General features: G+C 39.8%; 1 protein-coding gene across 2 annotated transcripts; it reads right to left on the bottom strand.

Annotated features, from left to right (window-relative positions):
- Positions 1-1,540: 1,540 nt before the first annotated feature.
- AIFM1 (apoptosis inducing factor mitochondria associated 1) lies at positions 1,541-26,065 on the bottom strand. Of its 2 annotated transcripts, none has more exons than XM_074278203.1 (16): positions 25,815-26,065; positions 18,556-18,698; positions 14,480-14,579; positions 13,629-13,753; positions 13,390-13,520; positions 12,447-12,537; positions 10,920-11,004; positions 10,208-10,284; positions 9,459-9,567; positions 8,294-8,401; positions 7,313-7,401; positions 6,434-6,574; positions 5,871-6,013; positions 3,992-4,116; positions 2,446-2,651; positions 1,541-1,807 (listed from the first exon to the last, which is right to left on the bottom strand). In XM_074278203.1, the coding sequence occupies exons 1-16, from the start codon at positions 25,918-25,920 to the stop codon at positions 1,736-1,738; spliced, it is 1,851 nt and encodes a 616-aa protein (XP_074134304.1). In that variant the 5' UTR covers positions 25,921-26,065; the 3' UTR covers positions 1,541-1,735. The 2 variants fall into 2 exon arrangements, with proteins under 2 accessions (XP_074134304.1, XP_074134305.1); XM_074278204.1 differs by lacking the exon at positions 25,815-26,065 and adding an exon at positions 22,751-22,984.
- Positions 26,066-27,428: the final 1,363 nt, after the last annotated feature.

The following is a 27,428-nucleotide window of genomic DNA, read 5'->3' as shown; positions in this document are numbered from 1 at the left end:
CCCAAGCAAATGCCATGATAATTAGAACGGACCAAACAGAAGCTGGCTTCATGAGGCAACAAGAAATACTAAAACAAAGTCAAAAGTCTGAAAAGATTAAAGAAAATGTAAGGTGTCTTATAGGAAAAAAAAAACAATCTGGAAAACAGATCAAGGAAAAAACCATTTAAGAATCAATGGACTATGGGAACTCCAGGACTAAAACAAAAAAGGAATCTAGACACCATTTCAAGCAATCTTAAAGGAAAGCTGCTCAGATATCTTAGAATCAGAGCTCAAAGTGGAAATAGAAAGTAACCCCCAAATGAAAACTTCCAAGAACATCACAGCCAAAATGCAGGTTCCAAAAAGCCCCAAAGCACTGCAAGCAGTTAGAATTCCAGTTAACAAGGAGCCACGGATCAATTTTGCAGCCACCATAGAAAAGGAGCAATCCCCGGAAGGCACAATATAGGATCTTACAGGCAAGAATAACTTACCCAGCAAAAGGGAGCAAGCATAATGCTATAGAGGACTTCCAAGCAGTCCTGATGAAAAGACCAGAAGTTTGTTAATACTTTGAAGTTCAAACACAGGAGTTAAGAGAAACATAAAAAGATAAATATGATAATGAAGGATGAGATGGGTATAAAATGCTTAAATTCAAATATGGGGGGGATGACATATCCTTTCTGAACCCTATAATCAGGGGTCATAGAGAGTTTTATTCGAAAGGTCTGGGAGGTAGTTCTGTTATCATTTGATGATATTAAAAATGGAAAAAGAGGGGAATAAGGAAAGTAAGGAGTAAGGTAAGGAGAAATGATCACATGAACAGGGTGCACAAGAAGACTTCTATACACAAGGGAGGTGGTGTGGGGGAGTGGCTGACCCCTGAACCTCACTCTCTTCCGAACTGGTTAGAATACACGCACACAGCTGAGTACAGAAATACATTTATTTCACTTAACAGAGAAATAGAAGACAAGGGAAAAGAGAAGGGCAAATTAGTACTGTGCAAAACAAACTCAAGATATACAAAAACATTTAGTCCTTTTTGTGGTGATAGAAAATGGGAACCTGAGGGAGTATCCATAAAATAGGGAATGGCTAAGTTATGGCTTTTAAATGTGGTAGAATAATTTTGCTCTGAACTCTTATCAGTGTAATGAGCAATTATGATTCCAGGGCACTAATGATGCTACTCACCTCCTGAGAGGTAAATAAATGGCTCAGAGAGCAGAGTGAGACAAAAAAAAATTTTTTTTTATATGGCCAACACGGAAACCGACTCTCCCATGTTTATAATGGGTTTTGGTTTTTTTTCATGTGTGTGTATGTGTTCTCAACTGGAAGGTAAGGGTCGCTGGGATGGGAAGGTAGATTTGGCCCATCAAAAATGAATACATAAATAAACTACCTATTCGAATAAGAGTAGACCCATAGTTGGAGTGGGTCCCAATAATCTTCCAGGAGCTACTATGGAAGCTTTCATCTGTATGCCCATTTTCCCTTCCTTTCCTCTTTCTTTTCCTCTTTTTAAAAACAGAACATTAACAAATTGAGAAGAGACCAACTTTATTTCAAGGTGCAAATACTTCAGAATTTTTCAGGATTCTACACCATTTACATGGTCTTGGGCTACATATGAACAAAGAAAACGGGGGGGGTTTGAACTGGATATAAAGTGTTGTCTTGCTATTGCTGTCTATTGCTTCTTATTCCAACGTTCCACTTGCTTCCCTTATTTCAGACTTCAATCTTCGTGGATGTTGAAGAGCTTGGCTACTTCATTAAGATCTTCATGTTCTTCTCCATCTTTAATGATCTGAAGGAGAAAATAACACCAAGTCACTGGCCAGCTCCATGTGTATTCAGCCCAAGCCCACAAGAACCCAACCAGCCTCATCCTCCTCTCAATAACGTGGTACAGAACTGATGAAAACAGATTTACGTGAACCCAGAGTTATCCGTCGTCTCCTACCCCACCAGACCACGTGAGTAGACAAGCAATGTCCGTGAGTGCTTTTGTCTTGCTTCTCTGTATGTACCCCGTGGGCTCTGTATGTACTCCCGATGCCTCGGGAGGGTTTGGAGGCAATCCTGAGCTCTTGAAACTCTCCCATCCAAGTACAAACTCAGAGAAAGTTGGGAAGCTGCTCAGTACAAGCTTATGGAGACCATTATCTGAAGATTAGGCTAGCTAGCTAAATGAGGAGGTTCATTGCCAATGAGGTTGGCTACCAGAGAATGGGTTTCACTGGGTAGATAAATTCATGAAACGGATTACTAAGGTCTGCCAAGGGAGTCAAACTACATCAGTAGAGGAAGTAGCCATTGCTAGTGAAATCCCGGATTCTTTTGGAAATGCGTAGACTGAGAATTGGCAGGAATGAAGTTATAGAAGCATACCCTAGTTTATAGTCCACTTCTCTCCTCCCTTCCAAAACTTAAATCAACACCTACCTTTCTTGCTATTGGCATCCGGTTAAAGATGTTCCACAGTAAGATTCCCACCACAACTTTGTCCCTGAGATAGAAGATGACACCTTTGCCAAAGTCTTCCCCTGTAACGAAGTCCTCTGCGGTCTCTGGGGTCTCTGCATTGCTGGTAGGGATCTCAATGTCAGAGGCCTCTAACTCTGTCTCACTTTCTGAACGGATACCAGTCCCTGTGACAAAAGCACCCAGAGATAATCTGGGAATACTTCAAAAGCAACAGATTCTTTGAGACCTCCCCCAGTGAGCTTTACTGATCCTTGTCAAGAGGCCTTCTTTGTCACCAAAGTCAGAACAAGCTCTGTCCTGCTAATTCTGGGGTGCTTCAAGAGCTGCTAAACTCTTTCACTCGCCACTTCATTTTAGAATTCTGCTCTGGACATCCCCTCCTTTCTTTAAATTAACAACTATTTATAAGTGTATACATACTAGGTGTAAGGCACTGTATAAACTGTACAGGAGACGCTGCTGCAGCCCGAACAGCATTCTGGGAATGCTTGGGCCAGGGCAGGGGAATATAGGCAGAATGGGGGTGGGGCAGATGGCTTCCATCCTCTGGGAATTCCTAGGCTCCTGCCCAATGGGCAGAGAAATGAACTGGGATCCAATAATCCCAGCCCCCTTTTCTAGTGCTGCCAATATAAAATACTTGTCTTTCTGCCTCATGGGAGAGGAGAGGTCAGAATCAAGGATCATGGATATAAATGTACTTCAAGTTCCCCAGGAAAAGAACCAAGCAAATGGTCTTGTTCTCTTCAGAAAAACAAAACCAAAGCAAACCAAACTTGCCATTCTTAGAACACACAGAGCTGTGCTTTGGGTGCTAGATGGCTGTGTAATTCCAGCCAGGGCTCTACAGCAGGGAACCAGGGCAAAGCTATAGGAGTTAATGAGAGCTACGCTGGGGAGAGACCGCCATGCTAGATACATGTCTTCCATCGAAAGAAAAACTGACATCAGGGGCTGACAAATGGGAGGGATTAAGAGGCCATTCAGGAAGTAACCAGACTGCTTTTTTTTTTTTTTTCCTGAGCCTGGAGCCCCCTGGTGGCCAACAGATATCAGAGGTTTCCATATCTGGTTGCTGGGTACTGAATCCATTTGTGGAACTAAACAGCTTCAAAAGGCCTGGTTTTTATCAGCCCTCACACCTTTCCTTTTACCCAGAAAAAATACAGGGAAGATGGAAGTGGCAAAAACCTAGGTAGCCCAGGCAGGGGACCTCTACTTCTAGGCCCCTGGCTACCAACCCAACAAGTTGGTTTCACTATTTGATCCACTTTGTTGGGCTCAGACCCACCAAGGATTTGGGGACCTGTGACCTAGTCTCCTTTAAAGCTTAGCTTTAAACAAAGAGATAATTCTGCTGAGAGCTCTTTATCGAAAATATGGAAATCCTTTTCAGAGAAAGCCAGAAAAAAATCTGATGTGGGGAAATAAATTCAGAATTGTGCAGATCACACCACATTGCCTCCTGATACTGTTCCAGGGCAAATGGCCGACACCCCTTTACCTGATTGTTCAGTTGCTGATTTTGGTGTGTCTTTTGCAGTAGCCTTGGCAAAAACTCCAACTGTGGGCAAACTACCATCCACAAGGCCAATAGCTTCATACCCAACATCGGGGCCCAGATCGCTCCTGTGGGAAAAGGAAAGGTGGTGTCTGGTTGAGATGTTACAAACAAAAAAATTTGCAATATGGGTGTAATGGGATACTGACTTTTTGACACAGGCCTAGTGGTTTTACAAAAGTCATACTGGGTCGGTCTAGTGGAGGAGTCCATCCACTTTGGCTTGTGCAAAAGACTAGCTATACTGTACATGACATCTACTTTAAAAGTTTAGGGATACATTCTCAAAAAGTTTTTACCTCCCTTAACTAATTACAGGTTATTAATCCATGAATTTACCTCACTTGTTCTTGAAATCTTATGATTTCAGCCTATATCACCTCTTGGGGGTAATGAATCCCGTAAGTCTATCGCATCCTAATCACATATTTTGTAAAATAATTCCATTTACTAAAACTACCCTTCATAGATCAAGAGGGAACCCCAAGTTGGGTATTTATAGCTGTGATCAATTTATGAATTTATCAATAGGAGCAGGAACTATTTCATTTTTTCTTTGCCTGCCGGCAATCAAACGGGCTAGTGCCCAATAAATGATCAGTTACGTCTATCCCCTCTTGACTTTGCCTTTCCAAATGGAAAAATCCTTTTAAAAGACAAGAAATGTTTATTTGTTAAGTTCCTATCTCTGCAAGGCACCGTGCTTAAAGGAGTCTATCTTTGATCTTTGTTCAGAAGAATCTACAACTGGCCTTCCTTCAAAAATGTCCACTTTCTGCCATATGTTTCTGACGTGCAGGGGACTAGAACTACATAGAGCACTCCAGAAGAGGATGTGCCACGGTTCTGAGAAAGGGCAGGAGATGCTCTCTGCTTTGTTTTCAGCTCCCTTCAAGACAATACGCTATGTTTTAACAGCCTTTTTTGTCCCACTAGTACATTGGTGATCTTCGGGGAAATGTCTACAGTGATTCTTAGATACCTTTTCTGGGTCACAAAGGATGGCTAATCAATCAACAAAGATTTACTGTCTGCTATGGACATGGCACTGTGCTAGATACAAATATCACGAATGAAACCATCTCAACTCAAATTGAATTTATGTTCAGGGGAGCCTCCAAGTATACTTTGGACTTCTCAATTTCACAGAAATTTCAAAAAAGTTACAACTAAGAAGGACCTTTAGAAATCTAGTCCTACTTTCTGATTTGTTAGGGAAAACTGAGACCTAGGGAAGGAAAATAATTTGCCCAAGTTCTCATGGCTCTAAGCTCACTTTCCCATACTTTTTCTTGTCTACTTAGCTAGCCTAAGGGGCATTTTACTACCAGAACAGTCTAGTGTCACTTGTACCCTGGGGATTTCAACTGGACATTCCACCTTCCACATTACTTAAGAAAATGCTACAATTTCAACACTGATGAGAGCCTACAATTACCATCCTATGTCTAACATGCCTGATTATGCTCCATTTGGTTTTCCTGTTTCGAAGGTTATAAGAACAAGCTGTTTTTTAAAAAATGAATTCTTATTGCTGTTTTTAAGGAATTTTAGACTAGTAAAATACTCATAAAGACGGACTTTAGTGGGGTTATTACACTCTGCACTGTCATGCAGAGCACAGTAACGCCATTCATATTTTCTCTTCTTTAGCCAAGCTTATGATAACTGGCACAGGTTATCATGAGACTGAACTATTCCTTATTAGAAGGCTAACCGGTTCACATCAGGATCAAATCTACAACTCTGTGGCTAACATCATGTTCTCTCTCACCAACTGATCAAGAGGCCCAGAAAGTTCCCCCAAACACCCAAACATTACCAGAACATTGACTGATGCCAGTATGGCTTGGCAGCCCCGGTCATATTTTCTCCTGCTAATCTTCCACTCACAACAGCATGGTCATGATGCTCTACCCGTCGCCGCCCTAACTTGATGTCATAGAAACACGCAGCATCTCCTGCCTTAGAAACAGACACACTGTAAGCATAGGCAGGGGAAAAGCAAAGCACACCGAGGAGATCCTGGGAATCCAAAGTCCCCTTGAAATGTCACCTAGCTCATTCATCTTTCTCCCCTGCAGAAAGAACTATACTCTGGATCATTTTGCAGATAAATTGAAGTCTGGTGAGGTCAAGTTACCCAGGCCAGGATTTGAACCCAATCTTCTGACTCCCAAAATCAGTAGTCTTTTTGTTACATGACACTACCTCCAAAAGAGATGGGACTGAACTCTTTCTTAAGTATTTATTTCTATAATCATGCCCCCGATACTTTTACCTCATTTGCTTAAAGCCACCGCTTACAATCAAATAATGACTGAATAAACTTGCTCCCAGCCTGATGCCAGTGAATGCGCCCTGGTCTTGGTGTGACATACTTACCACCCAGATGTTAGAGCGTGCCTGGAGCTCTGCATTTACCCGGAAACCCCCAAAATCAGAATCTACTTCTAGGCCACCGGTCTTGGCCAATTCAACATTGGGCTCCAAGCCCACAGCTGCGACAATGTGATCAGTTTCTACCTGAAAGGGAAGAGAGAGATGATCTCATGAATTTTCATATGTGGCCAAAACAAGTCCTTTAAAATAAATGTCTACCTTGTCAACAAGATTAAAGACTTTTAAAAAGATCACTAACCAAAGACCTCATTTGTAAACATGTTTGAAACTGGCGAGACTTAGAGAATTTTGATACCCAATATGGGCCCAGAGAGATGAAATTGAGACAGAGTGGAGCTAAGGAAAAGTGGCTCCTAGGTGTTTGCTCTAGCTCACTAGATGTCTTTTTTTTCCTTTTCCTTTTTTTTTTTTTTTTTAACTGGGAAGGCACATTTCCAGAGAAAACTATGGAAGATAATCATGGCTGCCAAGAAACCATTCCATTAATGTTAAATGAAGGGGAAAGAAAAAGCAAGGACAAGAGCACAGCTTTCTCTCTTCTCTCCCCCCTCTCCCTGGTATGCGAGGTGGAAACTACATTAAACTCTCCCTCTTTGGAGGTGACCACGGTTTCTCAAAGGCTCTGTTAGAGAGTGCAAGCATTATAAATAAGGCTGTCACTTGAGAAGCAACTAATGTGTCCAGAGGCTCATCCCGAAGAGGACTGGCCACACAGGGACATATGTTTTGGCTAGACTAATAGTAAGGTGTGGTAGAGGCTGGCATCCATATTTGCAAATTATGTGGATTATCACACATGAAATGTTCTAGTATGTGAGCAGAAGATAATTTTGTACAGCTCTGAAGACAACTTTTTCTTACCTTCCTTCCATCTTTCAGTGTGATAAGCAACTTGCCACTTTTGACACCAACTGACTGCACGACCGCATTGGGCATTACTTTAACTCCCTCTGTGAAGGAAAGAAACAGCCTTGAAGTGGTAACAATGACCAAGGGAAGTACAAAGGCAGGCAAGATCAGATATCACTCTGAGGAAAATTAATAATGGGAGCATCAGCAAGAAGGTAGCCCGGGGAGGACCCAGCCCAAACCTATGGTTCATTCTTAGCAGCTGTGAAAATTTGACACATACCCTTCAGGTCACCTGTGGGAATCTAGAAACCGGGCAACCATAGCTGACACACATGGAAACAACACCTAAAGAAGTGCAGAAGTCCTCAGGCCCAACCTGGGGGAGGCCCAGATAAAAACTGACTGTGGTACCACATAGGATCATGGGATTGAGAACTACGCGACGTTATAGATAACCTAGTCTAACACCTGCATTTTACAGAGAATTAAAAGAACTTGAGCTAGAAGGGATGCAAAAGGTCCTTTAATCCAAGTCCCTCACACCTCACAGGTAGTGATGCTGAGAGTCCAAAGAGAAGCGGTACAGCTAAAATTTGAAGGTAATCTCTTTTCTATGGAGCATACTGGCTATCCAAATGAATCCCACAAGGAAAGCACACAGAAAAGGGAAGTGACTTGTCCAAGCTAACACTGAGAATAGGTAGCAAAGCCAGGACAGATTTGATTCTAGCTTCTTTATTTTAAATCCAGGTTTTTTCCCGTTATAACAGACTACCAGCTACTTTTTGCTCTTGAGAAAAATTACTTTGAAGCTTTGTTTTAAAAAAGAACACTTTATGAATGCAGTGGGGGTCAAGACTGCAGTCACTTCCCAACACATGCCCCTCACTATGCAATCTCCCTCCAATTCCATGCTCCAGGGAACCCTTCATTGTGACAACAAAAAATAGGTTAGCTAGTTCTCTGGATCTCTGGAAAGCCCTTCATTACCTTTTCTGACTTTTTCTGTGGTCCAGTTGCTGAGGTACTCTGGGAGGATCTTTCCCATATTCCCTTTCTCAGGGAAGAGCTGAATAACTTCTGTGCCCAAAATTCGAGCTGGGAGGTAAAAACAAAGGCTGAGAATATATCGATTAGGAGAGCAGAGCCAATCCTGTGAGTGTGTGTGTGTGTGTGTGTGTAGAGGGCAGAGGAGGCTGATAGAGAAGAACAGTAAGACAGTGTTCACCGTCACTTAATTAAACACAGGGAGAAGCTTGAGTCTACTCTACAGCCATATTTTGTAGAGTTTGCAGAATGCCAGGTATCAGAGCTCATTAACAAGTCAAACATTAAGGTTGCTAGAATGGAGCTATCTTTAGGTCCAATACTGTATCCTGACAGACAATACACTCGAATGCACAAACTAAGACTGATTTTGAGAATCTGGGCAAAAGTCCCCAGTAGAAATGCCATGGGGCTTCTGAAGGGTGCCATTTCTGGGCCAACATTCTGATTTCACAGACCTTTCACATAAAGAGAAAAAAGCCAAGGGCCACATCTCATTATTATTATTATTTTTTTAAATAACAAGCAGTGTGGTACACATAGTAGATGCTCAATAAATACTGGATGAATTGACCAAGAAATATCAGATTTGAGCTCAGAGACTTGAAAATCTGCAAACCTATTCATTTATCAGAAGCAGTGTGGTATGTTTTGCACACATAAGCTCTTGAGCAAGAAGCCCAAGACATTTTTCTGTCTTCTACACTTCCCTTCCAACGCTTTTAACAACCAACTTTCCTTAATAATTTACTTCTAGAGAGACTCAGTCCAAGGACTGGTGGTATGGAAAAAAAAGATGATTAATATTCCATATGCCAAAGTTGGAGATTCCATATTGCCTGCCATCCAAAGAGAAAGAGAGCATTCTTTTGCCAGTCAGCTAGGGATCACAGACAGGAATTAGTCTCATGCTCAGCGTCATTAGGTAAATTCCCAAGTCAAACAGAACTCCCTTCCCCCCTCTCTTCCCAGGGGTACTAGCAAAGTTATCTCTGTGATTCTTGCCAGAAGGTGAGAAGGGAGAAGATGGAAGAGGTTTTTATAAAAGCCAGATTTTATTAGCCTTCTGGCTAATAAAAAGAAATGGAAATTAGTGTAGGATACTCACCTTTTCTGCCAAGGGCACAGGCCAGTTCACTACCCAAGAAGCCTCCACCAATAACTGTAATCGACTTGACCTCTCTTGAAATCTTCTCTAAGGCTCTAAAATCTCCAATCTATAAAATTACATCAGCTTAGTCCAGTAATTTTCCAAAGGGGACAAATGAAATTATCAGGAAATACTTTCCCTCCTAGATTGTTACAGAAACCATTTATAATTATAGATATATATTATAAATGTTCCTATATAAAAAAGTTTAATTATATTTTCTAAGTTCCCAAGGTCTACTTTTTCCTGCTCCCACCTAGAACACCCTTTTATCAAGAACCCCAAAGATCTTAGAAATGTTACTGAATCATCACCACTGAGGCTTTTGTGTTGTTGACAAAGCATGCTGGGAGAACTGCGCTGCCTTTTGGCTATATGTCTGGATAAGCAGTTTCCTTAACACTTGCAAGGAGAAATACAAAGAAGCCAGGGGCAGTTTGGATAACTTAAGCCTTCAGGAAAAGGCAAGTGTGAAAGGAAAACAGACAGGAATAACGAAAAACAACAAAAAGCACATTTTTTTTTTTTTTCTGAGAACTGAAGCCACCTGAGAGGAGAAGGGCATCGCCCAAGGTCAGAGAGCCAGAAATCAGAAAATGTGAATCTCCCCATTCCTGGATCATAAGGAGACCACAAGACTATCCTGCTTCTTCCAAAATAAGCAAGACAGCAGCAAGACAGCAAAATGCTGAAAGCAGATGGTTTACCTTTCTGAAAAGCGTTGTCCTACTCTTTACCTCTGGCCCAGCCCTATCAATAGCAGAAAGATTTCTTGGAGTGCCTCCTGGAAAAATGGGAGACAAATTCTTTTAAGAGAACTAAATAAAACAGTTAGGCCCAAACAGTGCCCAGCCCACCAAGGGTTGTTCAGAACTGAGGTGTGTGCGCCCTCTGCTGGCAGCACAGGTACATCAACAGGACACAAGAGTCCTGTACCAGGCTGATCTTTGAGCAGACTCATCACTTTCTTTCCCTGGCCTACAGAATACAGAATTCCTCTTCACAGGGCCCCATTTATCTCTTCCCCCCATTAAAAAAAGCCTTTTGTTTTCAGGCTCCCTTAAACTTTTCCCTAAGGGTTTACAGGACACTAAAGCTTCATTAGTATAAGCAATTACTTTGTCTCCCCTATCATACTCTCTGATTTGAATCCCTAATGAAGCCACTAGGCCATATAACTTTCAGACTAAGAGAGAAAGTAGGTAATTTCTTTAATTGATATATATGTCCCTTATATGGGATAAGAAAGGTAATTCAGATACACTGCTATTCTGGGACATCTGTAGCCTCTACCGGAGACTAATAAGGTCTGCACAAGTAGAGGATCTGGATTTCACTGTTCCTAAATGCCGCCTTCTACAGTCACTGCAGCTTGGATAAGCTGTGCCAACAAGGGAAGCTACAGCGTAGACCACTAACCTGTTGCAATCAAGCACTTTTCAAAAGTTATCTGAGAGCCGTCATTAAGTCTCACCAAGTTGTCCCTCACATCCAGCTGTACCACCTGGCACACACAATACAGAGAAAGAAATATAGGTGGAGGTGCCTTTCACCTAAAATGATTACTTCAGCAAAAACCTCCTAACTGATGGCTAGCACCCAGCTCTTGGTCTCTTGGTCCACATATAATCCTGGAATGCTCTGAACGCCCAGGGCAGCCAAGAATTGTTCAAGCTAAGAGCAGGCCTGAAATAGCTTTGAGATTTGTGGAAATGGGTGTGTGTGTGTGTGTGTGTGTGTGTGTGTGTGTATAGGGATTTGGAGGAAAGAAAAGTGCTCAAACTCTGAAAATTGGATGAGGGAAATCTAAGCCATAAGAAGTGAGGCTGCTCGGTAAAATAGATATTCGATGGGAATCAGCCAGGTGAGAAAATGCCAGGGTCTAGAGCTGGCCCCAATGTTCCCTCTCCTGGATTCCCACTCACTCTGCCTCAGCTACCCCAGAGTTTGGCAGAACTGGGCTAGTACCTGCTCAGTTTTCTTCATGTCCCACATCCCACCTTTCTCCCCTGTACCAAATCTTAGGAGTTATGTGATCCATCCACCCTGAGGGGGAAAATTGGTTCTTCCTCTTATTCAGGGCAAGCTGCATCTTACCTAAATTTGATACCTCCCCTAGCATAGTAATCTGCACACAGTAGGCGCTTATAAATGTTTGCTCAAGTTCAGCTGAAGCAAGGTTGGAGTTTTTCAAAAGGAACTGAATACAAAACAAAAATCCTACCAGATACAAAAGCATAGAAATGGAACCATTTAGAGATTACAGATTAGTAATCCAAATATAATTAAAGCATAATCATATGCTGTTTGGCATTACTTATGGGGAACCCAGTACTAGATCTTGTCCCTTGTGTTAACGATCTCGGGAACTTGATAGTAAACTCCCTTGCATCCTGGAATATCTCCTACTTCCTTCCCACCTCCATCTTTCCCCATTCTCTACTTCATAAAGGTTGGGGCAGAACTACTCAGGCTCCCTAAGCAGACAGACCAGCTGCCTTAGGATTAGTGGGCTACTCTTCCAAGTGCAGTCACCCATATACATACGTGGAGTGGAAACACACACATATGGAAAGATCCAGGGGCCATTTCCGCCCAGATATTTTCTTTTTGAAGTCAGAAGATGAGTTTCCTGAACTCTATTAATATTTCTCACCCAGGTCTGCGCTTAAGGCATTCTCTGGTTCTGGGCAATCTGTATTTTGACAATCCTTTCTCATCAACAGCCCCCAAGATCTCCCGGGATGGGGAAAAGACTGAGGAGCTGGCAAGGAGACAATTTTTAGAAAGGCCTGGATGATCTTTGTCTCCAGGTAGGACAGCAACTCACTCCCAGAAGCCAGTATAGATTAAGTAGTGTGTCCTGGCCACATGGAGATGTTTTAAGCTGACATGATCATGCTGATGGGACAACATAAAGGGTAGGAAAGGGGACAGTATACCGACCTTCTTGCCGGTGAGCACAGCTACGCCACCATTCTCAATGTAAGGCAGGTCCTGAGCAGAAACGTAGAAAGAGGGTGGCTGGAAATATATGCTAGAGAAGGAGAAAAGAGAGGGAACAAAAAGTTAAAAAACACTATTCACCGGCCTTTCCTTGACTCTGTACTTCTGCAATTAAAATGTCTCTAGCAGTCGTACAATTGTTCATTGGGTCACAAGAAGACCATCAGGACTGCTGAAATTTGGTCCCAGCTTACAAAGTGGCAACTATCCCAGATCCAGAATCATTCCTGAATCAGAGCAATACCATCACCTTTCCTATGGGAAGGGCCAAGAGGCATCTGGTGCAGGAGATGATTTTGCCTCAGACTCTATTAGCTGTGGGACACAGGGTGAGAGAAATTATAATTTGTGTGGCCAGCTCAAAAATGGAAAAGAGAAGGCACTTGAAAGCATATGGGATCACCGGTCAAAAGTCTTCTGGAATGAAGTCCCTGAAGGAAGTCTACTGTGGTCCTTGGCACTTACTGTTATGTGTTTAAGATTTCTAAGTTTCTCTGCAGGGTCCTTCCAATTCCAGGGAGTTTATTAAAGTTCTGAGGAAATGGGTCCTTTTAGTTGTCTTTCTACTGTTCTTATAGGGAATTCTATATGTGATTCTTCACAGAAGTACTATATTTTAAAAGCCAAAGGTAGAAGATGACATCATGCAACCAATCATTGTTGGATCTAAAGGAATCAAAATCTCTGGATTCTGTTTAGTTAATGTTTCAACCACTGGACCCCTCTGAATTTTGCTAGACTGTGGCTCTCGATAAATTACCAAGTCATCCCATCTTCCACTTTCCCAAGGTCAATTCACTGCTTTCCTATCCTTTGTGGGGTACGGTCTAGCTGCTGAGCCCCCTCCTAGCCAGAAGTATTTTTGACACTCAAACGTACATACCTCCTTTCTTTTCCATTCCACTGTTTGAAGCGAAGTGTGTTTGTGACATTTGGGTCATCTGAAAACCACAGCTCTTTTGAAAGAGGGGGGCGCATGTATGGTAGTTCAGGATCTTCTGAGATAATTAAGACCTTTAGACATGCAAGAAAAGTTGTATCAGTGCCAAGTTCACTTCATGTGCAAATGTCAAAGTGTCCACGAGAGGAACCTGTTGCCAGGCAGGAGAAGATGCACCTTACCCTGGCCCCAGGATCACGAGCTCGAATGGATCTGGCGGCAGCAAATGCCGCTGTGCCTCCACCAATCAGCAGGAAAGGAGCATGAGTGGGTGCTCTGAGCTGGGCAGCCATCTCTCTCTCTGGTGCTGTAAGCAACAGATCAGACACAGTGAGCCTTCTAAGACTCTGATAACCCCATACGACCAACAACAAAAAAAGCATCATCTTGCAACTATTTTCCTTCTTTTGCCCCAACAAAGTGCTGCATACCCATTAATTTTACTAAACCTCACAATATAATGATGGGAAAAGAAAGGAAAGGAAAAAAAAGAAAGGAAGCTTCATCTTTATTTTCTCTATTGGCAAAATGATAAAGATGCCAATGATTCTCCTGAGGGGGAATCCATCTTGCACTGAAACCTTGGCTTGGAAATTCAGAGGACTCTTAAAACATGTAGATTCACCTTTGCCCTCCCAATGAGGAAGGATAGATAATAGAGTCATAGTTCCACCCTATGCCAGCTGGGAAAATAAAACCAGAATCCAATCTAGCAATGAGGCATGGACCAGAAAGTAAGCGGTGAGGAAAGCAATGGAGATCACTCACCTAAAGGCCAAAAAGGGGAGCAAAAGGGCCCATATTTCCTTATGTTCAACCACAGGCTTCATTGTTTTATGTTTGAACTTATACTTTCTCAAAGGTTCACAATCACATTTCTCTTTTAGTTTTGAAACACATCACTAATTTCTAGAGATATATAATTTCACAGATGCCACCAGATGTTCTTAAATATGGCCACCAAATGGCTTAGAGATTTCATTTCCATCGTTTGCGCTTCCAATTATGTTTTAAGTCCAAATAGAATACTCACCAGTCAAGCTATCCCGTCTCTGTTTTTCTTCAGGGGTCAGTCCTAATACTGAAATTCTTTCATTGTATCTCTTTTGGTCCTCTTTCACAGTCATATAGGCCTGCAGACACAAACATATCCAGAACATCATTCTACCATGTGCTTAGCTTGCACTAGTCACACAGTACTGTTACCTTTCAATTAAACGATAAGCTTTTGACCACATCAAGCCAACTCCTTTTAGTTAAAAACACTGAGGCAAAAATGTGTTTTCTTATCAGCAAAAAAATAAAGCACTGGGTCGATTTTGGATATTAACAGAAGAGTTATCCACAAATGAAAACCTTTCTAGGTCCAGGCTCTCCTGGGCTCTATTTTAGAGTATTTTGTTCTTCAGGTGGGGCCTAAGTAAAGCAAAGCATTTTTTACATTGGGAGATACTAGAACATATCTCACATTTCCGTAGCAATCTAACATTTCCAAAGTGTTTTGTTTCATTAACAATTCTGGATAGTACAAATCATATGCTCTTTAGTTTATATAATGAGGACATGAACTCTCAGAACAGGTAAATGGAAAAAACTTGCAATGTAAAAGGGTTTTAGAATAAGCTAAATGGGCTTTTTCCCCCCCTAAAAGGACCAGTCAAGGAGAGCCTAAGGAGGAGATTCCACATATAAAAATGTGTAAAGAAAGGGATAAACAGGTATCTATTTCAAGAACTCCAATACACAAGTAGTATATCCTTCTGGCTAAAAATGAGTCACTGTTCTTGCCATCGGTTATGACTTCAACCCTGCTCTCCTCTGTCCTCTAGCAACAATTCACATTACTTAGAATTATTTAGAGTATCAAGATTCCGGGAAATTATTAAGAACATCACATCTAAGAAACTTATCATAAATCTTACCCCAAGTTTACTTCATGATACAAAAACAAAACAAAACAACTATTAGCTCCAATAAGTTAATCTCTCTCTCCTCACACATTCATTTTGGAAAAAAAAATCAATATGGTACCTGGCACACAGTAGAAACTCAATGGTTGTGACAGCCAAATTTGCCCATATATATAATAAATTGCAAAAAATCAATTAAATAAGCTATTTTTACTTTTTTTGATTATTAAAGCTTTTTATTTTCAAAACATATGCAGACAATTTTCAATATTCACCCTTGTAAAACCTTGTGTTCCAAATCTTTCCTCTCCCTTCCTCTCACCCCCTCCCCCAGATAGCAAGTAATCCAATATAGATTAAACATATACAATTCTTCTATACGTATTTCCATAGTTATCATGCTGCACAAGAAAAATCAAATCAAAAAGGAAAAAAATAAGAAAAAGCAAGCAAACAACAACAAAAAAGGTGAAACTATTCTGTTATGATCCATACTCATTTCCCACAGTCCTCTCTCTGGCCTTTCTGAAATCATCCTGCTGATGGTTTCTTATAGAATCACCATGTACCATAAAAATAAGCTATTTTTAAAGTTAAAATATATTTCTTCTCAATGAGAGATTTTATCTAACAAATCCTAATCCTGAGTGATATAAGGCCAGATCAGACAGAAAAAGTGACATAGAAACTTGAACTATACACAGATAAAAGGGAACTCCAAACATTTGAACATAGCCCCAAATCCAGCTCAAACCTTCCAGGTTCATATATCAGTAAGCTTAAGAAAAATCTAGAAGTTTAGTGGTAAAAAAAAAAATAGTAAAGAGGCTTTTCTTTTTATGTAGAAGTTATAAATGAGGTTTACAGAGAGCTAACCTAGCAAATGACTTTTTCCAAGGGTTTAATAAAGTCTTAATAATAAATACATTTATACAGGATTTACAAAGTATTTTTCTAATCTGTGCATTTCAAATCAAGGACTAAAGCCAGGTTGGGAAAACTGCAGTTACAGGAAAAAGAGGCGTATTAGAGTCTATTCAACTTGAAGAAGGCCTCTGAGAAGAAACATATTTTCAGTCTAAGGCGATGTGAACAATTACTGTCAATGACAGCTCAACAATGACAAATGGACCCAATTCATAATTCAGGGCCCAAAGCTTAAATATCAACTGCACTGTAAATCTTGGCTCTGTCCATCACTAGTTATAGGCCTGGGGCAGCTAAAGACCAAGCGAGGTTAAGTGCTTTGCCTAAGGCCTCACAGATAGTCACTAGCAAAGTAGTGATGATAACTCACATCTTAGCCAATCCCAGCTTCAAATGTGCACTCTAGGAAGCATTAGGTTTAAATCACAGAGTCCCATAAAAATTTCTAAAAAGTCCCTTCAATTCACAGAACAGTTTCTTCCTTTGAGGGTGAGGTGGGAAGAAAAATTTTCATTGTCTAAGTTGGGAATGAGAACTATTTGGAGGAAAAATTATTAGAACAAACACTGAATGGCCACACACCAACAAATTTGACTGATTACAAGAGGAGAGTGTTCTTGAGATGGAAAAGTTTCCTCTCCGGGATGTGCATTTTATTTCCAGGCAAGTCAAATTAAAAGTTAAAAAGTATTTTTTAAAATTTACATATGAAAACACAAAAGCATATTCAGGTAAAAGCTGAAGTAGAGAGAAACAAAAGCTTGTCATCTGAGCTAAGGTCACATCTGATTATGCCATTGACTACCCAATTAAGCATTTACCCAGGAGCCTACAAAAATGCCTGCATAGCCCGAACTTTTCCAGAAAGGGATATGGTAACTATGGCTTGCTGTCCCTGGATACACCATCCAATGAGCTGGCAGCCCAAGAAAGAATCCACCTGGCTGGCCTGGTGGAGGTTGCCCAACCTTGCTTAGGGCAAGGTCTTTAGAGCACCAAAAATCCTGGGATCTAAAAGTAATCAGAAGCATTTACAAAGAAACAGAGGAAATCCAAATCTAAATAAATGCCTCTTCTTTTTTTTTTCCCCTGAAAGAATAGATAGGAAAGGAAAAGTAAATGAGAAATGTGAAAAAGAAAAATTTTCAGATTCAAGGCCATCTTCTGCAAAATGGAGGGAGCCATTTAGGAAAATATTTTGCTCCATCAGTTTAGATTTGGTTTAGTTTAGATCAGGTGCAGAAACCAGAATAAACTATCATTGGGGTATACATAAAAATACACATTAAAATAATACAATAGAATGCAAATAATGTCAACATATGGTTTTCTGAGTCAGTAAGCAACCAGCACTTCTGATTAGTACTTCCAAAGGAAAACTGTCAGTTTTTTAAAAAAGAGAAAGATGCATTTTCAATGGCTTTTCATATCTGCTCCAGATCACACAATAAAAGGCACTTACAGATAAAGGGTGATTTACCTTAAAGAGAAATGTCATCTCCCTAGAGTTAAGGTGTCAGTAGCTGTTCTGCAGCCTTTTGAGTACAGAGCCTGATGCATTTCTGCCTGTGGCCCTAGTGTCTATTCCAGCTTGGGATTTGTACACATACACACACTCAACTAAAGCTGATGAAAGTGCAATTAAGCATTATTATAACAATTCTTCAATTCTACTTTTACAATTATACACTTGAAACTTTTAGCCTGAAAAAAAAAATTGGCACATATTAGGCTGCTTTTGAAATTTCCAGGGAGGGGGTGGGAATTTTCCCTGAACCTCTCCCCACAAAAGTCTACACACACACACACACACACACACACACACACACACACACACACACACACACACACACACAGATTTTGTATAGTGTGCTATGCTTTTTAGTATCTGTGCATGTCAAGCAGCAACATGGAGAGAAGATTTGGCAACAAAGACTTTAAATCACAGATTAGACTAAGAAGCTGCTGGAATTTCTGATCTTATTCAGGTCAATATATCTACTCTAATAAAAGGACAATGCTACGGTTAAATCACATAGATAAGAAAAAGGTAACTGAGGTGAAGAAAAAAGGGTTTGACAATATGAGGTTAAATTTCAGTAAATCTCAATTGGTACTCATGGGATATTAGCAAATATTTTAAAGGAGGTTTTTGGAAAGTCTTCCAAAAGGAGGAGAGGGAATTGTACAAAGTGGGAAGCAAAATAAAACTAAAAGAACAACTATTAATGGAAATTGGCAGCTTCTTTTCATAAGCTGCTTTTCTACTTACATATGCACCAGCTCCCATGGTTGATAAGCCCACAACAATGGCTAACATCGATTTATCGATTTTGTTCCCTGAGGCATTAGAGCTGGTCATCTGTCTTGTCACCTGGATTTCTAGAGGAGTATGCCATAGCTGCAACAGGTTGCCTAAGAGATACATTATATTAGACAAAACAACATCAAAATTATGAATATGTTAATAACTAAGTCAATGTGAATCAATCTTATTGATTGAGTTGTTGGTCAATGAGCTGAACAATAATGCATTGCTGCTTCACCATCCAAAATAAGTCAAATCTTATACAATTGGCATTTGACTTTTCACTTCTATATTTCTAGCACCACTTAATGTTAGTATTGTGAGATAAACCGATACTTTAAAAGTGTGTTCTGAATATTGTTAATTAAAGCAGCTTCCTAAATAAGCCTGAACTTGGAAAAGAGACTTTACCAATCTTTTTTCACACCTTCTACAAGTATAACTGACCATAAATAGAAAGATTACTGACACAATCCATAATGCTCATTATAGGGCATTTACCCTGAGACAATACTATATTCACATAGAAATCTAAAAATTTTAGGTAAGTTTCCTTTGGCCTCAGTTTCCTTATCTATAAGATAAAAGCATCTACACCTCATAGGATTATTGTGAGGATCAAAATGAGATAATATATATAAAACACTACATAAATACCAGCAATTCAAATGAGTCAATTTTCAACCATTACCAGAAAAAATTATACCTTAACATTTATTATTTCTGCTTTATTATAATTGGACATGTTTTAAGATTTTTTTCTTTTTCTTTTTTGGCCAGAGGGTAAATAATTCAGCTTCTGACCTCATGGCTTTAAAATGTTCATTAAATTTATATTTCTACTGGAGCAGGCTTCTTTGGAAAACTGCTCAGAAATATACCTGACTTCCAACTTAGAAAATCAAACTACTATGTATAGAGAGATTACAGACATATATATATATATATATATAAATATAAAGTCTATTTATCTATATCTACATAGATATAGCTAGATATACATATACGTCAACTGCTTGTTAAAGGATCTTCACTGAAAACAGGTTAATATGTGCTGAGGGACATACAATTTTTTTCCTGCTCATAAGTAGGGTCTAGAGCAGGGCTTCTTAAACTTTTTCTACTCAACATCCCTTTTTGTTTAAGAAATTTTTACATGACCACAGGTATATAAAATAGGTGTACAAATCAAAGATTTACTGCTAATAAGTCATAAAGAAACTTATTTTAAAACCATTCTTTATATACATATAATTTTAGCATTTATTAAAGATGAAAGCAAATTTGTATATTCATGAGATGAAGGGTGCTTGTTTATTTGTACATAATTAAAACTGGCTGAATATTTGATATTTTTCACTGTTGCCAAATGTTCTGTCATCTCTACATTCGGTTACATGACCCCATATGGGTCATTTTCTAATGAACTTCCTAAAGATAATTTTTCTTCAATTGCCTTATTTTTGCTTAATATCTTTTATACTATCATAGACTAACACTAATACCGAAGCCTGCAAACTCAAGCTATTTCCCAAGTCTTTTGCTAATTCTATTTTTTTTTCCTTTTGCTAACTTGTGGGGATCATTCTTTCCAGAGCTTTTCCGTAATGATAGGAGACTTCCAGGATAAAGGGGATGAATTTTGAATGAATAAATTTTGAGATCCATCAATATTAGAATGCATGACCAAGTATGAGATGGACAAAACCTGTTTGGACATGAAGAGAATAGTTCTTTAAGTTCTGCACTATATGCCTCCTCTATGAGATGTGAACACCAATTTATCCAACAATAGTTTTGTTGTCTGTTTTTTAAAGCATGTTAAGATGTTATTATTTTGTGGTCATTTAATACCAATTAATGTCATCAAAAGCTGGGACATTTGGTATTGAGGGTTTTTGTATGATCTTATACAATTTATTTTGTTTATGATCAATGTATGGCAAGAATTTGGATACAGCCATGATTAAAAAATGCTTCAGAAATTTCAGGGTTATTCTAGCTACATACCATAGAGAAAGTCCCCTTAGTAAACACAAAGGATTTAAACCAATGGAGTTTCAAGTAGGAAGTTAACTATAAATCTTTTTAATTTCACTGAACTTGCATAGGAATTCAAGAGAAAATGGATGCAGTATACAGTCTTAGACAGATGAGAACATCATAAAATGAGTAGAATATATTCAGCAAAAAGAAGCATCAAATAATTGTGATTAATTAGGTATAATAGAGGGAGGTATCCAGGATGACTATGATAAGTTGGAAGGTGATAAAATACAAATGAAAACAGAGCAAACAATGATGGTTAAATTTGGATTTTTCTGTTTTGCTTTGGTCTGGTAGATCCAATACTGCAAGTTTTTTTAAAAAAAAAAACACCTGGAGGCACTTTAAAATTAAGTAATTTGCCCAAGGTCTTGTATTAGGATCAGGACTTGAATCCAGTTCTTTTTATTGATTATGTTATTCGGTCTCTGAAATTTGGGTTTTTAATGATTAGGCAAGGATGATGATAGGAAGGTATCATTATGCATCCAGAAGAAAGCTAACATAGCTAGGAAATGAATAGTAGCCAAAGCACCAAATGAATTCCTGGAACATTTCTAGAAAATCCAATATCCCAGGACAATAAGTAAAAAGAAGGTAACTTGTCTTCTGTTTTGAGTCTAAAAGGTTCTCCTTGAGGAAGTCTGGGAGAAGCTCATTCTCTACAATACAGAAACCCATTTAAACTTTTGGACCTCAGGGTCAGGGGCCATCGATCAGTTTGCTCACATGGAGAACATGTTTGGCAATGAAACAACGGAACAGAACAGAAGCCAAACTCTATTGTGTAACCCACTGGTTTTTTAGCACTCACATACTGACACCTGTGTAGCAAGAAATGTATGCTTATGCACATCTCATTTCAGGCTCACAAACTTGGTAAGTAGTATAAACACTGCTTTTCAGCACAAGAATATCTTTAGAATTAATATAGTTTAAATTAACCTAATGTTGGTAAGAAGTACAGAACACTATTGAAATAACAGTTATGCTTATAACCACTTATGGTAACAACCAGAGCTAAGTTCATTCAATATCTAGGAACAAGATAGCTGACTTGCTTGGCCCTAGAGAGCAAAATTAGGAGCAACGTTAGAGAGAGGCAAAATCTTGATATAAAAAAAATTTACCAACATTTCAAGCTGTTCAAAAAGTGGAACAGGTTGCCTTGGGAAGTCAAGCATTCTCTTATCACTGAAGGTCTTCAAATGGAAGCTGTTAAGATTTATCAGATATTCAGCAGAAGAGATTCCTATTCATGTATACATTGGAAGAGATTGCCAATTTTTAAGGTCCCTTCCCAACAATGAGATTCACTGTTACACAGTCTAGTGTCTTATAGGAGAAAAAAAGTCTTAGTTTTCTTCTCTGTAAAATGGGAATCAATTATTAAGGTCCCTTCCCAACAATGAGATTCACTGTTACATAGTCTAATGTCTTATAGGAGAAAAAAAGTCTTAGTTTTCTTCTCTGTAAAATGGGAATACATTTATACTTACTTCACAGGATTCCTATGGGAAAAGTTCTTTGTAAACATAAAAGCAGTACCAGCATGTGAATTATTGGTAATCATAGATTTTTGCAAATGATTAAAAAAAACCTGTGAAAAATATCTTTTTTTAAAAAGTATGAAAAAGTCAGGATACAAAAAGATGACAAATCGAATAGGGAAAAATTAGTGTGGAAATTTGTTTTTTTTTTAAATCAACTGCAAAATACAAGATAGAAAAGTTGTATACAAGAAAAGCAATAGGAGTTCACAGTGTGAAATAGTAGCTCCCAAAGCTAATAGGTTCTATCTTGAGTTGCATGCTGAGAAGTATCCAGAGGAAGGGAGAAGATTGGGAGTATTGTTCCATTTGGAGCCCCACATTTCAGGAAAGTCACCAAAAGATCCAAGTTCATAGAGAAGAAGATAACCAAGAAAGGACATGCCATTTAAGGATTATGCTATTAAGTAAGGGTCAGTTGAAGGAGTTGTTTAACTTGGAGAAAAAATGATTGTTTAGCTTGGAGAAAAAATGATTGGTGTGGGGGTGGGTGGGAAAGGGTAGAATCTGCCTTCAAGTATTTATTTGAGAGGCTGCCAAGTAAAAGGATGGGTCAGACTTACTTTACTTGGGAAGTCATAAAGTGATAAGACTTCTTTTTGATGTAAAGGAAAGCTTCCTATCAGAGGTGTCCAAATCTGAGATGAGCTGCGTTGGAAGGTGCTTTCACTTGAGGGCTTAAAGGTTGGTGGATCAATTATTGGATATGCTTTAAAAGGGATTTTTCTTAGATATGGGTTAAATTATACGGCAGCTGAGATCATTTCCACCGCTGAGATTCTATGATCTATATAAATCTATGAAGAAGGAGCAAATATTAGGCAAGAAATCAAAAATAGGCCATGTCTGAACAAGTTACTAATGGAGGGAAAACAAAACTAGCCAATTCTTTTTAGCACAATCTAGATAAGTCAAGATAAAGAGCATAAGCATGAGTTAAGACATTTTCCCAAGGAGTCTATAATTGCACACATAGAAGTAATGAAGTTAAATTGAAGGTCAAATTGACAAAAGGGCAAAACAGTTACATTATTTGACAATTTTCAGAACATCTGAGAGTGCTGTATAATTTTATTGATGATACCATCATTGTGTGCAGATAACCCTGAAGACTGGGGTATTTCTCAAAAGCCAATTTTTAAATTTTTTATAAGTTTTTTTTTTATTTTTCAAAATTCATGCAAAGATAGTTTTCAATATTCACTCTTGCAAAATCTCATGTTCCAAGTTTTTCTCCCTCCCTCCCCCACTCCCCAAGACAGCAAGTAATTCAATATAGGTTAAACATGTGCAGAGGCCTTCAGATTCCAAATCTAAGCTCACTTAAAATATTTAAACACTAAAACTTCATTCAGGAAGCACTGCTGAGGCAATAGCTCCAGGAAAACATTGCAAAAACTTAGGGAAACATTTCATATCACTTGTGATATTAGTAAGAACTCATGATGACCTCTGAAAGGTTGATTCATCTCATAAAACTGGTACTTTATTACCACAAGAGTTCAAGGGGCTAAGAAGTCCATGAACTCACAGCATGTGTATAATGTACTGGTAAGAAAGGAATTTAAAGGCATTTGATTATAGCAGACTCTCTTAAACTTTTGACACTATCACCTGCTTTTTGCCCAAGAAATTTTTATGTGACCCCAGATATATAAAATATGTAAACAATTCAAACATTTAGATAAATCATAATTTTGAGACCCTGACATTCAGTTACAAGATTCCATATGGGGTTTTGACCCACAGTTTAGCTGGGGAGTAGAGCTTTCTGAGTTGGAAGGAACTTTTCAAAAGATTTAATACAAATTTCTTACTTTCCAAAAGATAAAACTGACCCAGAGCTTAAAGACCCAAACTTATAAACAGTTAGTATCAGTAGCAGAACCAGAACCAGAACTAGAACCAGTATCTTTAAAATCTCATTTTACTGCTTTTGAGCTGTTAACAGACTTGTTAATTAATTGTTGTACTGTTAACTTTTTGAGGTCAGCGTCATGAAGGACAAATATCCTATTTTCCCAGGTGCTAATTCAGAGCAGAATATTAGGCTGAACAGACTACTGATACGGCATTATTTACTTTCTAATAGACTCAGAAGGTAATTTTTGCATTGGTTAAAAAAACAACTCTAAAAACTGGCCTCTAAAAATTGACCATATTTTTCTTTTTTAAAAATGAAATAACTGCTTTTTATTTTCTTTTTTTAATTTTCTTTTTTAAAATCAATTTTATAATTATTGTTTTTTATTTTCAAAATATATGCAAAAATAGTTTAACATTTATCCTTGCCAAACCTCGTTTCAATTTTTTCTCCTTCCCTTCCCCCACCTCCTCCCCTATAGATCGAGCAGTCCACAATGTTAAACATGTGCAATTCTTCTATGCATACTTTCACATTTATCATGCTACATAAGAAAAATCAGATTAAAAAAAAAAAAGGAGAAAAAATGAGAAGGAAAAAAACAACCCAAAAAGTAAGCAAACAACAACAAAAAGGAGAAAATTCTATTTTGTGATCCACGTTGAGTCCCCACAGTCCTCTTTCTGGATGCAGATGGCTCTCTCCATCACAAGTCTAAATTTTTTTTTTTTTTTTCAATTTATCCTTGGCTAGCCATTGCAGCTATTTGGGATTTATCTCATGATTTATATTTACAGTTGTTAGAATGATATTTAACATAGGATTTTCCGGAGTTTCAAAGTTCTTTTACATCTATGTTCTCAACTTTAAGATAGGTAAAGTAAATAACCTGTTACAGACGAAGAAACCAGGAAAAAAACTACACTAGGTGGCTTAATTATGTCACATCTATAATAAATGGCAGAGATCCAGGGATTTTTCCATTAGACTTCCCACCTTTCACGGTCTAATATTTCTGAACTTCCTTTTCTCTTCTATAGTTGAAATCATATCCCTTCTTTTTAGGACTCGGGTAAAACGCCACCTCCTCCCATGCAGTAGTATTCCCGGCTCCCACTGATCATAGTACATTTTTCTCTCCTTTAAACTCTTCAGTAGTTTCTTTGTGTCACTTTCTTTTTTTCTTCCGGGAGCTTCTTGCTTTGTGCCCTCTATTGCTCGTTCTCTGGGGTCGAGTCTTAGAGCTCTCCCGTACTAAATGGGCTCTCCAAAGCTCTAACTAGGACTTCTTTCTGATTCTTGTTCTAGTCTCCCCCCCCACTCCCCCCCGGGGCCTAGCTCGGTTAAACAGTACTTAATACACGTGGGTTTCCAGAAGCCCTCTTCTAGTCAATGAAAAGAAGGGGGAGGGGAGGGGAGGGGGGTGTGTTCGGATCCCGGTCCTGGCAGCTAGAAAGCCAGCGGGGATTGCTGAACTTGCAGGAGCTGGGCTGGAGGTATCCTAGCCCGCAGCCCATCGGCTAGGGGTGGGGGTGGGAGGTGATGCCTGTGAAGGTCAGGCCGGCGAGTCCTGCCCGAAGAGTTTGGAGCGCTCCCAAAGAAAGGCGGGAGAGAGCGTGCGGAAGGCTCTAGGCTGCGGAGGACAGGACGGCCGAGACAACAAGTGCCCGGCAGGGGTTCCCAGGGTTCTGGGTCAGGGTTAGGATAGGGACGCGCGGGGAAGAGGAGATAAGAGCAGTAGTAGCCTCAGGCAACTAACTTACCTGGAAGCCGGTTCTTCTGCTTCGGGCCACGGAGGCTTAGAGTCTGCACCAAAGGTGCCAGTTTCTGCCCCAAGCCCGCCACGGCGGCGCTGCCACATCGGAACATGACGACGACGAGAAGTCCGGGCCAAGTACGGCTGAGAACGCCAGCCGCCTTCGCTCCTCGCCTTCCTCCCACAGCTCCTGACCCGTTACCCACCGCCTGCTTGCAAGTGCCACTCTTATAGTCCAGTCCACCTCGAGGGCGGAGCCTCCCCAGAGAGGCAGTCTCATTGGGTCACTGTAACCGCCTGCGCAGACACTGCCCTCCAATTGGACACTGGGTACTGGGGGGGCATGAAACCTGCGTTGCCCCTAGAGCTGCGCAGCCATTGGTTAACGAAGCGACGGTGAGGAGCCCTCTTGCGCATGCGCACGTTTAAGCATTGTGGCCGGGGCAGTAATGGTCCCAGTTGGCGTTCCGGGGGCATAGGTCACTCCCTCCTTCTTTGGTTTAGGGGTGCCCCTTTATCCGGGTACTTCGGTTGTCCCCTCCGGTTCAGTGACCACGGCCGTGGCGGGAGTTCCGAGATCCAGGGGCCCGTCTGGTTTTGCTGCCAGACGCTCGGGCTCCATAAGAACAACTCTGAGCCGCTTCTCTACAGGTCAGAACCTGCCCTCCTGGGCTCCCTAAGCCCTGGTGATCTCGGCAGGTTGGGCCGCCGGCTCTCCCCCTTTGCAGGCCCCGGCCTTTTCCTAACGTCATTTAACATTTTCCTTTAATGAAGTTCCCATTCCACTTTACCTCTCATTGGTTGCGTTACTTTGTCCAAGTCCTTTGTTTTCTCTGAAACTCAGTTTCCCTTTAGGTCAAATGAGATTGGCTTCCAAAGTTCTCAGCTATGACTCCCATCCTCTCCTCTCACTCAGATGGAGTCGGGAGCACCAGCAGCAAGAACTGGGCTTCCCTTGGCTGTATTCAGAACTGTAGCATGAGAGGGGCTGAATAGCAATAAATATTGCAGGGCAGTTGGAATATGAACAAAATTGGGAATCTCATCTTTGGAGCTGCACAGAAAATTAAAAAACAAACAAAACCAACTACAACTGCTACTATTATTAGTAAAGAGTAAGTTATACCCACTTAAGCATTTTAGCAATGGACTTCATTCACATCTTCCAAATTCGATTTTTAGCATTTTAACCACCAGGATCATGTATTATTTTTATCTTTGTATTTCTTACATTCTTACACAGATCTAGAGTTGGAAAACTGCTTAAACACTGTCAAATCCAACTCTTTCATTTTACAGAGGCCAACGTGCCATAGATTTTAAACAGTAAAAGCAGCATTTGGGCCACGTTCTCTAACTATAGAACAAGCATCAAAGTAAACCATGTTGCAGTGTCTTCTGGTCCCTAGTACCACAGGAGGCGGGTACTCATTTTCTTGAATTGTTACTGCTATCTTTCAACACGATCATGGATTCCAATTCCCCTTTTGGCCAGGTAGCTTTTCCCCCACCATTCCATAGTCACCAGTAAGGTTTATCCCACCAGTTAGATTGTATCTATAAGTACAAATTATTCTGTAGTGATTCCTATTATATTTGTGACATATCCTTTTTTTTTTTT

The sequence above is a fragment of the Sminthopsis crassicaudata genome, chromosome X, assembly GCF_048593235.1.
Source record: "Sminthopsis crassicaudata isolate SCR6 chromosome X, ASM4859323v1, whole genome shotgun sequence".
Lineage (NCBI taxonomy): Eukaryota > Metazoa > Chordata > Mammalia > Dasyuromorphia > Dasyuridae > Sminthopsis > Sminthopsis crassicaudata.
This window is presented reverse-complemented; position numbering and strand designations above follow the sequence as displayed.

Coding starts and splice junctions, on each gene's coding strand:
- AIFM1 (XM_074278203.1), bottom strand. CDS start 25,920: ATGTTCCGATGTGGCAGCGCCGCCGTGGCGGGCTTGGGGCAGAAACTG. Junction 18,699..25,814: donor GCAGAAGAACCGGCTTCCAG/GTAAGTTAGTTG, acceptor TGTATCTCTTAG/GCAACCTGTTGCAGCTATGG. Junction 11,005..12,446: donor CTGTGCTCACCGGCAAGAAG/GTCGGTATACTG, acceptor TGTGTGTGCCAG/GTGGTACAGCTGGATGTGAG.